A 12,676-nucleotide genomic window follows, 5' to 3' on the forward strand; every position below is an offset into this window, starting at 1 on the left:
AATATACCTGAACGAGCATCGATCAAAACAGTGAGGCGACACACGTCAGCTAAAACCACAATATCACTCTATAGTTCACTTGCTTGGCAGTAATGTTAGCTGACCAGACGAAGGTCTCTCCATGAACATGATTTAGATCTGATCCTAGTGTTGGCTTTTCCTGCCTCAGGAGAGAACAGGGAGACACCCGCACCCGGTCGGTAACGAGACGATAACGTTTCTCTCTGCGGAGCCCCGTCACTTCACAAGACACGGGAAACCTCTGTTGGTCTGGAGGAGCTGCAGCAGTTATTTCTGCACAAACGTCCACTGAACATTCACTAGATATTCTCAGAGCTAAACTAACTCTCCTGCAGTGTGGAGTGAGCGCGCGTTCACATCTAGAGGTGGAGCGAGCTGAGCGAGAACGCGCACGCTGTCTGAGTGAAGGCGAGCAGGCAGAGGAGGAGAGGCAGCGGCTACACGCGAACGCGCATATGCGAGCGCGCATGTGTCCCGACCCGGTACATTTACACGCTTAAAAAGTTACAAACAGTCCTTTAACATTTTAAACATCTTTTAGTGTGGGCCAGCCTTTAGCAGCATTTTGTTTTTTGCTATAAACATCATCGCATTTCACTCCGGATAATATAGTAGAACACACTATCAGCAGTTTTCATAGGAACTATTTATTTGGTAGAAAGCGTTTCCAATGAAAACTGCTCAATTTTCTTTAATGCTGTGAGCATAACAAATTAAATTCCACCCACTTCCATTGGATCAGCAGAAATCTGAGAGACGATATCTCAAGACTTTGGCAAATAAACCAGAGCTAACTGCGTGGCTAAATACGACAAGAGGTTGATGAGAATATATATAATTTTTTGTAATCTGGTCGAACCTACACTTTAAGCCTCAACATCCTTATACCAGGTCCGATGCTACTGGTACTCACTCAATTGCAATAAAGTTGAATCTAATTCAATCTAATCTGATCTTATTTAAACAATGACTGTCAAAATTGCCCCTTGGGCACACATTAGAAGAAGTGAAAGTAGCTGTTGAGGCCATAAATTCTTGTGGAAAAGAACATTTTGAGAGAGAGAGATTGGAGGGTGATTTCCTGGCTACTTCAAACTCCTTTTTAAAGCAATAAAAGCCATTTAGTGGCCATTAGAGGAACTGCATTTTAAGGCACTTACGCACTGGCTTCAACACTCAGCCGTGGTGGTCAGCCTCCTCAAAACTTTGCATTAAATTGTTATTTTGTGGATGATTCTGTCACATCCAATTATTAATTTGGCACTGAAAAGACAAGTGTGATCTCTGTCCATCTGATCATGATGACAAATATTATGCCACTGTTATAAAAACTTGTAGTTATGTTCCAGGCTCAGCTTAACGGATTTCATAATGGATACAGTCATGACACATTAAACATATCTCTGTTGTTGTATTGATCTTCCGAGTGCACAGGATATTGTTTAACCTGGACTACAAACAACACGTTATCTTACAGGGGACGGGAGAAATAAACTAATCCCATTATTTTCTATGATTTCATCAGTGAAATTACCGGACAATAAAATAGTACAGTCAGAATGCGAAGGGTGCCACAGGCTGAAGGCTTATACGTAGTATAATATTCAGGGACCTAAAATGTAGCAATTTGCTACAAACATTTGGGGGTAAATTGTCGAAGAAAAACATGATTGGTGGTTTTTACCAAAATAGATAAGGTGCGACTCTTTCTCAAGGAATACTTCTACACATTTAACACAAGGCTAAAATGAAAAAAGTCTCAGATTTTCAACAAGAAAAGGTAGCTCTACAGTGGGCCACGGGTTTAAATGCTTTCGTATCTCGCTTGTTCCTTTTGGGTAAATTTACAGTACCCCCTGATTTAGGGGAGTGTAAAAGGTGCTTCAAATAATAAAATACTAAATTTAGTTCATCATTTTTGGACAACATTCTTTATAAATAGTTTTATCTAGGTGGGATCTTTCACTGTAGATTTGACCAGAATGTCAGCAATAAAGAGTTCTGTTCACTATTGGTTACCAATATATTAAGATCTGTCCTAGGGGGACTGCCCATTTAGAGAGCTCAGCCGTTTTTATGCAGCACAATCTAATACTTAAATATGTAACACCTAAAAATCTAGTAATGTGCCAACTCATAAGAAGTCACTTTTTTTCAATCTTTTTGTTTCCTTTGATGTCCTATTTTAAGATCCAACTCAGTGCTCATCCTACCCAATGCTATCAGTTTCTAGCACAATATCCCAAGAGGCCACAATCAGTTCAGCCAAACTGTTGATCCTTTTTGGTGTCGAGCATTTCTTTGTCTTCCACATACTGGCTTGGACTTCTCAGTGATAGATCGGCAGGGTTCTCTTCCTCGTTGATGTAGCTGGACAGGTCCAATCCTGTGTCCATCAAGACGGAGGAGCCAGTAGAAGATGAAGCTGAGGCCTCCATTGCGGAGGTGGTGCTGGTGTCTATTTGACTGTTGTTAACCGTCCTAACAAATGAGGGAGGGAGCAAAAAGAAGTGCCTTTAACATGTGGAAAGATATGAACAAAGAATAAAATAAGACTTAGATATGCACCGATTGAAATTTTCTTTGCCGATTCCGATTTTTTTAAAAGTCTGACCTTGCCGATTCCGATTTTTGCATATTGTCTTTCTAATGCTGCGTAAGCACATAGCGCGAAGCGAACTTTTCATGCGACGCAATTACATTTAAAGTCAATGCAAAGAGGCGAATAGATGCGAGTTCGCGCCAGGCGACGCGAATGGCGCAAAGGATGGAAAAACTCGAAATTCGCTCAGAAATTTGCGTGACGCTATGTCGTGACATCCTGTCAGCGTTGAGATTCTCCTCTTGTTGTCACTGACGTCCTGACGTTGATGAATCAGAAAAGGAAAATATTGTAGCCATCTGTGGTCACCCAGAGCTACGATAGTACCTCATATCTGTACAGAGACCGGACGAAACTTTGTGTGTAAATGTATGTGTATAAACCACAGACTGTCTATGGTATAAACAACAACATCGCTGCCATATTTATGCCAAGATGACGTTATGTTGAGTGGTGATGGAGCAGCTACAATGTTAGCATTGCCTGCCACTGATTGATCTAAACTCCATTCAGAAATCAAGCATTTTAAAAGTTGTTTGCTTGTCGTCTCACGGACAGACCTAACAAAGCATGAATTCATACTTTTTACAAATAATTACTTTTAAGACATAATTACGTAGTTATTTTGGCATCATTTTGATCCATTTTATTGTAAATAAATCACCGCACAATCTGTTTATTTTGGGTTCATACCACTGTAGCGACGTGTGGCTTGCTAGATACAGTCAGTACAATGGCACTGTATGTGAATACAGTTCAGTGAAATTCACTGAGCACTGCCGGGTGACGTTATGAACCCAGACACGACTGCGTTTGTTTTTCCTGACATATCTGGGACTTCTACAACATGTACAAAGCAGCAAGTGTTTTTTTCTTCCATGGTTGATGGTGTGGTGATGTGAACTGTGGAAAGAAAAATTGTTGATATCTACGGAGACAAGCCCCCTCCTCCTCTCGGGGCGCATCTGGCGCAAGGGACGCGAATGAACACAAATGATCCCGGCGGTCCAACTCGTGCAAGTAAAGCAAGGCTAAAATTCCGCTTCACGTGAACGCAACATAAGAACTATAATTGATAGCGAAGCGAAAAATTATTTCAACCGTCCCGAAGTCAGTGTAAACCGTCAAATATTACTTTGTTATTGTCATCTATAGTGGTTATTTGCATAAAAACACACAATTCAAATGATTAGGAAATAAATGATTGTATTTTTTTTTATATTTGCTTTGATTAAAAAAAATCTAGGCATTAGTAGTTTTAATTATATATTATAAGTTGCTTAGAGATAGTGTTAGGAAGTTAAACAGGTCATATTTCCCTCTCTATTATCTATTTTATATTTCTGTGAAAACATCTCCCTTAAACATCTGGATTTATTCAAGTTTCTTGCCAAAAACTACATTTTACAAGATTACATTTGAACCTTACCTCAGCCCAATACTAATTTTTACTGAAAAGCATCATAATGTACACCTCCCGTGTTCAAGCCGGAAAGCAACACTGTCCTGCACAGAGCTAATTTTTACTGAGTAGAGCTTGAATGCATCATACTGCAAGTTAAAGCAACGTCCGTTAACGTTAGCTGTCTTCTTCACTGAAGTACTTCCACACTGACGACATGTGCTAACATGTTCACAATGACAATGTTTACATGCTGTTGTTTGGCAGGTATGTTTACCTTCTTAGTTTAGCATGCCAATGTTTGCTAATTATTAGCACTAAACACAAAGAGCTGCTGAGGCTGATGGCGATGTCATTAGTCCGTATTGTTTGCACAGAAACCAGAAAGATGGGTAAACAGGAAAGTACACAAGCTCACACACAAAACGAGAGTAGAGAAGAAGAGAAATAGTAAAAAATACTAACATGCCGTGTCGAAGGACATGACGTTCCCACTCGAGGCTGTTGGTGAAGCAGCGGCCACAGAACTCACAGGGAAGACGCTTCTCTGCACCGCTCGGCGCAGAGTTGCTGCTGCTGCTGCTGCTGGTGGGAGATGCAAGGATATCTGGGAAATAGAGTGATTGGTTAGTCTCCGAATAATTTCATAAGCGGTCATTTCCTATTTATTATAATATTTGAAAACAATAGAAAGATTTATTGCTATAGTTTATTTATTATCAGGCGAATGAGTATTCCATAATAAGTATACTTAAAGGTCCCATCGTACTCATTTTCAGGTTCATACTTGTATTTTGTGTTTCTACTAGAACATGTTTACATGCTGTAATGTTAAAAAAAAAAATTATTTTCCTCATCCTGTCTGCCTGAATATACCTGTATTTACCCTCTGTCTGAAACGCTCCGTTTTAGTGGATTTCAATGGAATTGCAACGGAATTGCGTTACTAGGCAACAGCTTGGGTCCATGTTTACATCCTGTCAGCTGATGTTATTTACATACACTGCAACCGGAAATAAACTGGGACACATTTAGAATGTTTACGTTTCAAACCGTGTAATGGTCTAAATATTGTATATTTGTGACATCACAAATGGACAGAAATCCTAACGGCTTGTTTCAAACGCAAAATTTCTGCATACGGGCTGTGTGTATTTCTCCGTATATTGAGCGTTTTGATAGTTTAACAGTATTTATATGGCACTTAAACCTGCTTTATAATATAAAAGACATGAAAATCTCACTTTTTACAATATGGGACCTTTAAGTCACAAAGTGAAAATGCTTAATGTATTAGAAATGAATGGCTTCTCTGTAGACTAGGGCTAATCGGTATATATTTTGGTATGAAATCTACTTTTTCCTTCAATAAACTATAGGGGCATGGGAAAAAAATGTATACAGCATAGTATGATCACTTTGGGTGGCGATATCGTATTGATACACGGATGTCAAGTATCGATCTTTTATTATACAAACTATTAACCTCTCAATCAAACAATCCAACTGGTAGGCCTGGCCGCTATTCTGTCTTTAAGAGGTTATAGCGGGCTCAGCTTTAAAGCTAGGATGAAGATATTGGTATCATATGAAACTAGAAAAAACCTATGAAATCAATTGGTACCAACCATGGTAGCTTGTCGGGAAGTATGCTAAATGGAAGGAAAAACTGTCACTGCCATTGAATAAAAACTCTGAAATGAAGAGAGTGAAAACTGTATCTTATTAGATAAAACAGGTGTTGACAAGCTGCATAATGTGCAGTTGAAAAAAGGTAATAAATCACAATATATCTTATACGCAATACTCTGCACGGGGCTGCAGTGGTTAGCACTGGCGCCTCACAGCTAGAGGGTTGCAGGTTCGAATCCGGCTTGGGACCCTTCTGTGTGGAGTTTGCATGTTCTCCCCGTGTTAGCGTGGGTTTTCTCCGGGTACTCCGGTTTCCTCCCACAGTTCAAAGACATGCAGATTAGGTTAATTGTGGACTCTAAATTGCCCGTAGGTGTGAATGTGAGCGTCTGTCTCTATGTGTCAGCCCTGCGATGGACTGGCGACCTGTCCAGGGTGTACCCTGCCTTCGCCCAATGTCGGCTGGGATCGGCTCCAGCCCCCCCGCGACCCCTAACGGGATAAGCGGTTGCAGATGGATGGATGGATGGCAATACTCTGCATATCGCGAAATGTTTAAAATCGCAATAAATTTGTATTGTGACTTAAGTATTGTGATAATCTTAATCTATGGTGATTCCCCCCCCTAGTGAACTACCAGTCAAGTACACTGAATAATAAGATAGAAGAATGAAATGCAAAAAATCTATTCAGAATTACAAGACTGTAGCTATTTTGGGGGAAAAAAAACACTGCTCATGACATTTGTATGAGCATATGTATGCTATGGGACTTGCAATATTCTAGCAGTATGATTGCTTTCTTACTTATGGGCCCATTTATTTGGCTTGAAATGAGACACAGGAGATTTTTCACACAGACCACAATTTGATATAAAAATTACTGAGAACATGACAGAAAATTGCTTTTCAGCAGGTGCTCGTTTATATTGTAATCCCAAAAGGTTTTATACAGAAATGTGTTATGCGATATTTGTTCTTTCAGCAAACATCAGTGGTTGTGTTTGAAGCAAATTGTCCTTTAGATATGGACAGGATGAATATGAGTAGATAATACATAACATAAGAGAGCAACATCATCTGTATTTACCTTGTAGGCCAGGCTTCTCCTCCTCCACCCCCCCGAATTCCTCTTCATCTTCTTCCTCCTCCTCCTCTTCCTCTTTGATGCTGTCCTCCATCTCTTCATCCTCCATCTCTCTCTGTTCCTCCACTATGTTCTGCATAATCTGCATTCCTCCGTCGTCGTCCTCCTCCTCCTCTGCAGGTACTTTTCCATCTCCGACCATCGCCATGATTTCTCTTTCTTCTTCCTCCTCGGCGCTGCTCCCTTGTTCCTTTATCATCTCCAGCTGGTCCAGGTTGACGCGGCCCATCAGCTCGAAGTTCCGGATAACCTGATCAGAAACAGGCAGTATTTATCAGTTTGGTATAGCGGGCTCTGAGCAGTATTTATCTCACATAACCCCCTTTCTATGTGGGGCTTTTCTTTCTTTCATCACCAAGTGAAAGGGTGGACACTATATTTGCGCAATGTGTTACATTTATGTGTGCTTATGTCTTCAGATTTCTTTTTTATTAAGTGAATTTCAACTAAAAAGTTGATACATTAAAAAAAACTACCAGATATTTAGTAGTCGATACCAATACCAGTGAAATTCCACGATTCTCGATACCAATTTTGATACCACAGTAATAATAAAAAAATAAAACAAAACTTCAACATACATTCCTTTATTACTGTTTGCATACTGGTTTTTGTCAGGAAGTTAAACAGGTTATTATTCCCTCTCTATTATCTATTTTATATTGCTGTGAAAACAACTGGATTTATTCAAGTTTCTCACCAAAAACAATATTTTACATTTGAACTTATCATGATAGAATTAGCTTCGCCTAATTCCTTTCATTCAGTTTTTACTGAACAGTGCCTGAACACACCATAATGTAAATCAATGGCACCTCCTGTGTTGAAATCCGCAGGAGAGCTAGTTAGCGTTAGCTGTTAGCAGCTGGAAAGCAGCACAGTCAAGTCAAGTCAATTTTATTTGTATAGCCCAGGGGTCAGCAACCCTTACTCTTAAAAGAGACATTTTAGATGAAGGTAACACAGTTTATAGTCTAAGTATATAGTATATAAGTCTAATGCAGTGAGGGCCAAAGTGCAATTGTACTGCGGAATATTAGGGCCACATTGAAGGAAAAAGATTTCGAGAATAAAGTCATAATTTTACGAGCAAAAAGTCGTAATTTTATAAAAATAAAGTATTAACTTTATGAGAAAAAAGTCATAATATTACGAGAATAAAGTCATAACTTTACGAGAAAAAATGAAATAACGCGTAAAATTACTACTTTATAATATTATGACTTTATTCTCATAATACTAAGACTTTTTTTCTCGTAAACCTATGACTTTATTCACGTAATATTATGGCTTTATTCTCGAAATCTCAGATTTATTTTTTTCCCTCAATGTGGCCCTAATACTCCGTCGTACCGTCGTACCATAGACAATGGTAACAATGATAAATAAAAATGAAAATGTAAACAAAAAACAGTTATTCATTTCCACCAATTTTTTTAAAAATCCACATGGAGCCACTGGAGAGGAGCTAAAGAGTCGCAATCTGTCCTTGACAGTGCATCCCTTACATTGGATAAGGAAAAACGTAACCAAAAAAAAAAACCTTTTAACAGGGAGAAAAAATGGAAGAAACCTCAGGAAGAGCAACAGAGGAGGGAGCCCCCTTCCAGGATGGACAGACGTGCAATAGAGTCTTGCACGGAGCTAACAGCTGATGTTAACTAGCTCTCGTCCTGACGATTTCAACACGGATTTGTTGTTTGCAATGTAGCATTATCAAGGAACAAATAGGGTGCTATTATTATCAACGCGTAGGTTTACTGCATCCCAAACACATTTTCTATCATCCCCGGGATGACGGGACGCCATTAATAATGAGCCCTGACGATACCAACGGTAAAAACAACAGTCACGTTTTCAGAATTTTGGTATTGACTTGGTACCGAAGTATCAAGACAAGTCAATGCAGCATAAGATGATGAGTAACCTAAAATATAACAAAGAAGGTGAAATATTTTGATGACAGAACCATCTCATTTCATTGCTTCTTGCATCTTGTTGCAAATGATGTCACTACTTTCTGAGCAATTCCCTCCTCCCACATTCCCTGAGGACTGCAACATCCTTCCCATGTCTGTTCTTCCTCTCCTCCTACCATGAATAAGCTCTCTGTCTCACCCAGGAGGAGCCCTTCTCTCTCTTTCTTCCTTTAAACTGCATGTTTTCCAAGATTGAGGCATATATTTACATAACCCTTATGGCAAAGAAATCTCTGTTTTCTCGTTGCCATCATTGCTTTCTGGACCTTTTTTGACCTTCAGCTGCACGTGAAGGGACCAAAAAGCTCCTGCACACTGTGAATCACTTGTACTCACTTTATTCATGATGTTTGGTCCTCATATCTCAAAAATAAAATTCATATAGACAAACAGCATTGGTATCATATATGTAAGCATAACCGGGGAAAGATAGTGCCAGCAGTATGGTTTATATATATATATATATATATTATATATATATATATATATATATATATGGTACTAGTGCTGTTTGTCTGGTGATTGACAGTGATTGACAGTGTGCTTGATTCACACTCTCACTCATCTTCAACCGCTTATCCGGGGTCGGGTCGCGGGGGCAACAGCTCCAGCAGGGGACCCCAAACTTCCCTTTTTCCGGGCCACATTAACCAGCTCTGACTGGGGGATCCCGAGGCGTTCCCAGGCCAGTGTGGAGATATAATCTCTCAACTTAAGTCATGTATTTAACACTCTTATCAACGTGGAACGTCACCTCTCTGTGGGGGAAGGAGCCGGAGCTTGTGCGGGAGGTGGAGCGCTACCAGTTGGATCTGGTAGGGCTTACCTCTACGCACAGCCTCGGTTCTGGAACCGTACTCTTGGATAGGGGTTGGACTCTATTCTTCTCTGGAGTTGCCCATGGTGTGAGGCGCCGGGCGGGTGTGGGGATGCTCACAAATCCCCGGCTGAGTGCCGCTACGTTGGAGTTTACCCCGGTGGACGAGAGGGTCGCCTCCCTACGCCTTCGGGTTATGGGGGGGAAAACTCTGACTGTTGTTTGTGCGTATGCACCAAACAGCAGTTCGGAGTATTCGGCCTTCTTGGAGACCCTGAATGGAGTCCTGTATGGGGCTCCAGTAGGGGACTCCATAGTTCTCCTGGGAGACTTCAACGCGCACGTGGGCAACGATGGAGACACCTGGAGTGGCGTGATTGGGAGGAACGGCCTCCCTGATCTAAACCCGAGTGGTCGTTTGTTGTTGGACTTCTGTGCTAGTCATGGATTGTCCATAACGAACACCATGTTCGAACATAAGGATGCTCATAAGTGTACGTGGTACCAGAGCACCCTAGGCCGAAGGTCGATGATCGATTTTGTAATCGTATCATCTGATCTGAGGCCGCATGTTTTGGACACTCGGGTGAAGAGAGGGGCGGAGCTGTCAACTGATCACCATCTGGTGGTGAGTTGGGTCAGAGGGTGGGGGAAGACTCTGGACAGACCTGGTAAGCCCAAACGCGTAGTGAGGGTGAACTGGGAACGTCTGGAGGAGGCCCCTGTCCGAGAGATCTTCAACTCACACCTCCGGCGGAGCTTTTCTGGCATCCCTGTGGAGGTTGGGGGCATTGAACCCGAGTGGACGATGTTCAAAGCTTCCATTGCTGAAGCTGCGGCGGTGAGCTGTGGTTTTAAGGTCTTAGGTGCCTCAAGGGGCGGCAATCCTCGAACACCGTGGTGGACACCGGTGGTCAGGGAAGCCGTCCGACTGAAGAAGGAGGCCTTCCGGGATATGTTATCTCGGAGGTCTCCGGAGGCAGTTGCAGGGTACCGACGGGCCCGAAGAGCAGCAGCCACTGCCGTGACGGAGGCAAAGCAGCAGGTGTGGGAGGAGTTCGGAGCAGCCATGGAGAAGGACTTTCGGTCGGCACCAAAGTGCTTCTGGAAAACCATCCGGCACCTTAGGAGGGGGAAACGGGGAACCATCCAAGCTGTGTACAGTAAGGATGGGACACTGTTGACCTCAACTGAGGAGGTAATCGGGCGGTGGAAGGAGCACTTTGAGGAACTTCTGAATCCGACCAATACGCCCTCTATGGTAGAGGCAGAGCTGGAAGCTGATGGGGGACCATCATCAATTACCCTGGTGGAAGTCACTGAGGTAGTCAAACAACTCCACAGTGGCAAAGCCCCGGGGGTTGATGAGATCCGCCCAGAAATGCTGAAGGCTCTGTGTGGGGAGGGGCTGTCTTGGATGACACGTCTCTTCAACACCGCGTGGAAGTCGGTGACAGTGCCTAAGGAGTGGCAGACCGGGGTGGTGGTTCCCCTTTTCAAAAAGGGGGACCAGAGAGTGTGTGCCAATTACAGGGGTATCACACTGCTCAGCCTCCCTGGTAAAGTCTACTCCAAGGTGCTGGAAAGGAGGGTTCGGCCGATAGTCGAACCTCAGATCGAAGAGGAACAATGCGGATTCCGTCCTGGCCGTGGAACAACGGACCAGCTTTTCACTCTCGCAAGGATCCTGGAGGGGGCCTGGGAGTATGCCCATCCAGTCTACATGTGTTTTGTGGACTTGGAGAAGGCATATGACCGGGTCCCCCGGGAGATACTGTGGGGGGTGCTGCGGGAGTATGGGGTGAGGGGGGCACTTCTCAGGGCCATCCAATCCCTGTACGCCCAAAGCGAGAGCTGTGTTCGGATCCTCGGCAATAAGTCGGACTCGTTTCCGGTGGGGGTTGGCCTCCGCCAGGGCTGCGCTTTGTCACCAATCCTGTTCGTGATATTCATGGACAGGATATCGAGGCGTAGTCGGGTGGAGGAGGGTTTGCAGATCGGTGTGCTGAGGATCTCATCGCTGCTTTTTGCAGATGATGTGGTCCTGTTGGCATCATCGGTCTGCGACCTCCAGCACTCACTGGATCGGTTCGCAGCCGAGTGTGACGCAGTCGGGATGAGAATCAGCACCTCTAAATCTGAGGCCATGGTTCTCAGCAGGAAACCGGTGGTTTGCCTACTCCGGGTAGGGAATGAGTCCTTACCCCAAGTGAAGGAGTTTAAGTATCTCGGGGTCTTGTTCGCGAGTGAGGGGACGATGGAACGTGAGATTGGTCGGAGAATCGGAGCAGCAGGGGCGGTATTGCATTCGCTTTACCGCACCGTTGTGACGAAAAGAGAGCTGAGCCGGAAGGCAAAGCTCTCGATCTACCGTTCAATCTTCGTTCCTACTCTCACCTATGGTCATGAGGGTTGGGTCATGACCGAAAGAACGAGGTCGCGGGTGCAAGCGGCCGAAATGGGTTTCCTCAGGAGGGTGGCTGGCGTCTCCCTTAGAGATAGGGTAAGAAGCTCAGTCATCCGTGAGGGACTCGGAGTAGAGTCCTTGCTCCTTTGCGTCGAAAGGAGCCAGTTGAGGTGGTTCGGGCATCTAGCAAGGATGCCTCCTGGGCGCCTCCCTTGGGAGGTGTTCCAGGCACGACCAGCTGGGAGGAGACCACGGGGAAGACCCAGGACTAGATGGAGAGATTATATCTCTACTCTGGCCTGGGAACGCCTCGGGATCCCCCAGTCAGAGCTGGTTAATGTGGCCCGGGAAAGGGAAGTTTGGGGTCCCCTGCTGGAGCTGTTGCCCCCGCGACCCGATCCCGGATAAGCGGTTGAAGATGGATGGATGGATCAACATGGGAGTGGCCAAATATGCTGCTTTATGCAAATGTATATATATATTTATTATTGGAAATCAATTAACAACACAAAACAATGACAGATATTGTCCAGAAACCCTCACAGGTACTGCATTTAGCATAAAACTATATGCTCAAATCATAACATAGCAAACTGCAGCCCAACAGGCAACAACAGCTGTCAGTGTGTCAGTGTGCTGACTTGACTATGACTTGCCCCAAACTGCATGT

General features: G+C 43.5%; 2 protein-coding genes across 3 annotated transcripts in view; both read right to left on the reverse strand.

The window, feature by feature from the left end:
* Positions 1–1,210: 1,210 nt before the first annotated feature.
* Positions 1,211–12,676, reverse strand: part of znf462 (zinc finger protein 462) — a 76,547-nt gene continuing 65,081 nt past the window's right edge. For both annotated transcript variants that reach the window (XM_074617244.1, XM_074617245.1), the window contains exons 11-13: positions 6,747–7,053; positions 4,491–4,632; positions 1,211–2,502 (exon numbers count right to left, since the gene is read on the reverse strand). In XM_074617244.1, the coding sequence (XP_074473345.1) occupies positions 2,283–2,502; positions 4,491–4,632; positions 6,747–7,053 (669 nt within the window). In that variant the 3' untranslated portion in view covers positions 1,211–2,282. The remainder of the gene's footprint in view (positions 2,503–4,490; positions 4,633–6,746; positions 7,054–12,676) is intronic.
* The window catches only part of tmem38b (transmembrane protein 38B), a 173,134-nt gene continuing 165,655 nt past the window's right edge, over positions 5,198–12,676 (reverse strand). Inside the window, exon 7 of the mRNA XM_074617331.1 lies at positions 5,198–5,286. The gene's annotated coding sequence lies outside the window, so the exon portion shown is untranslated. The remainder of the gene's footprint in view (positions 5,287–12,676) is intronic.

The sequence above is a fragment of the Sebastes fasciatus genome, chromosome 19 (genome assembly GCF_043250625.1).
Source record: "Sebastes fasciatus isolate fSebFas1 chromosome 19, fSebFas1.pri, whole genome shotgun sequence".
Classification (NCBI taxonomy): domain Eukaryota; kingdom Metazoa; phylum Chordata; class Actinopteri; order Perciformes; family Sebastidae; genus Sebastes; species Sebastes fasciatus.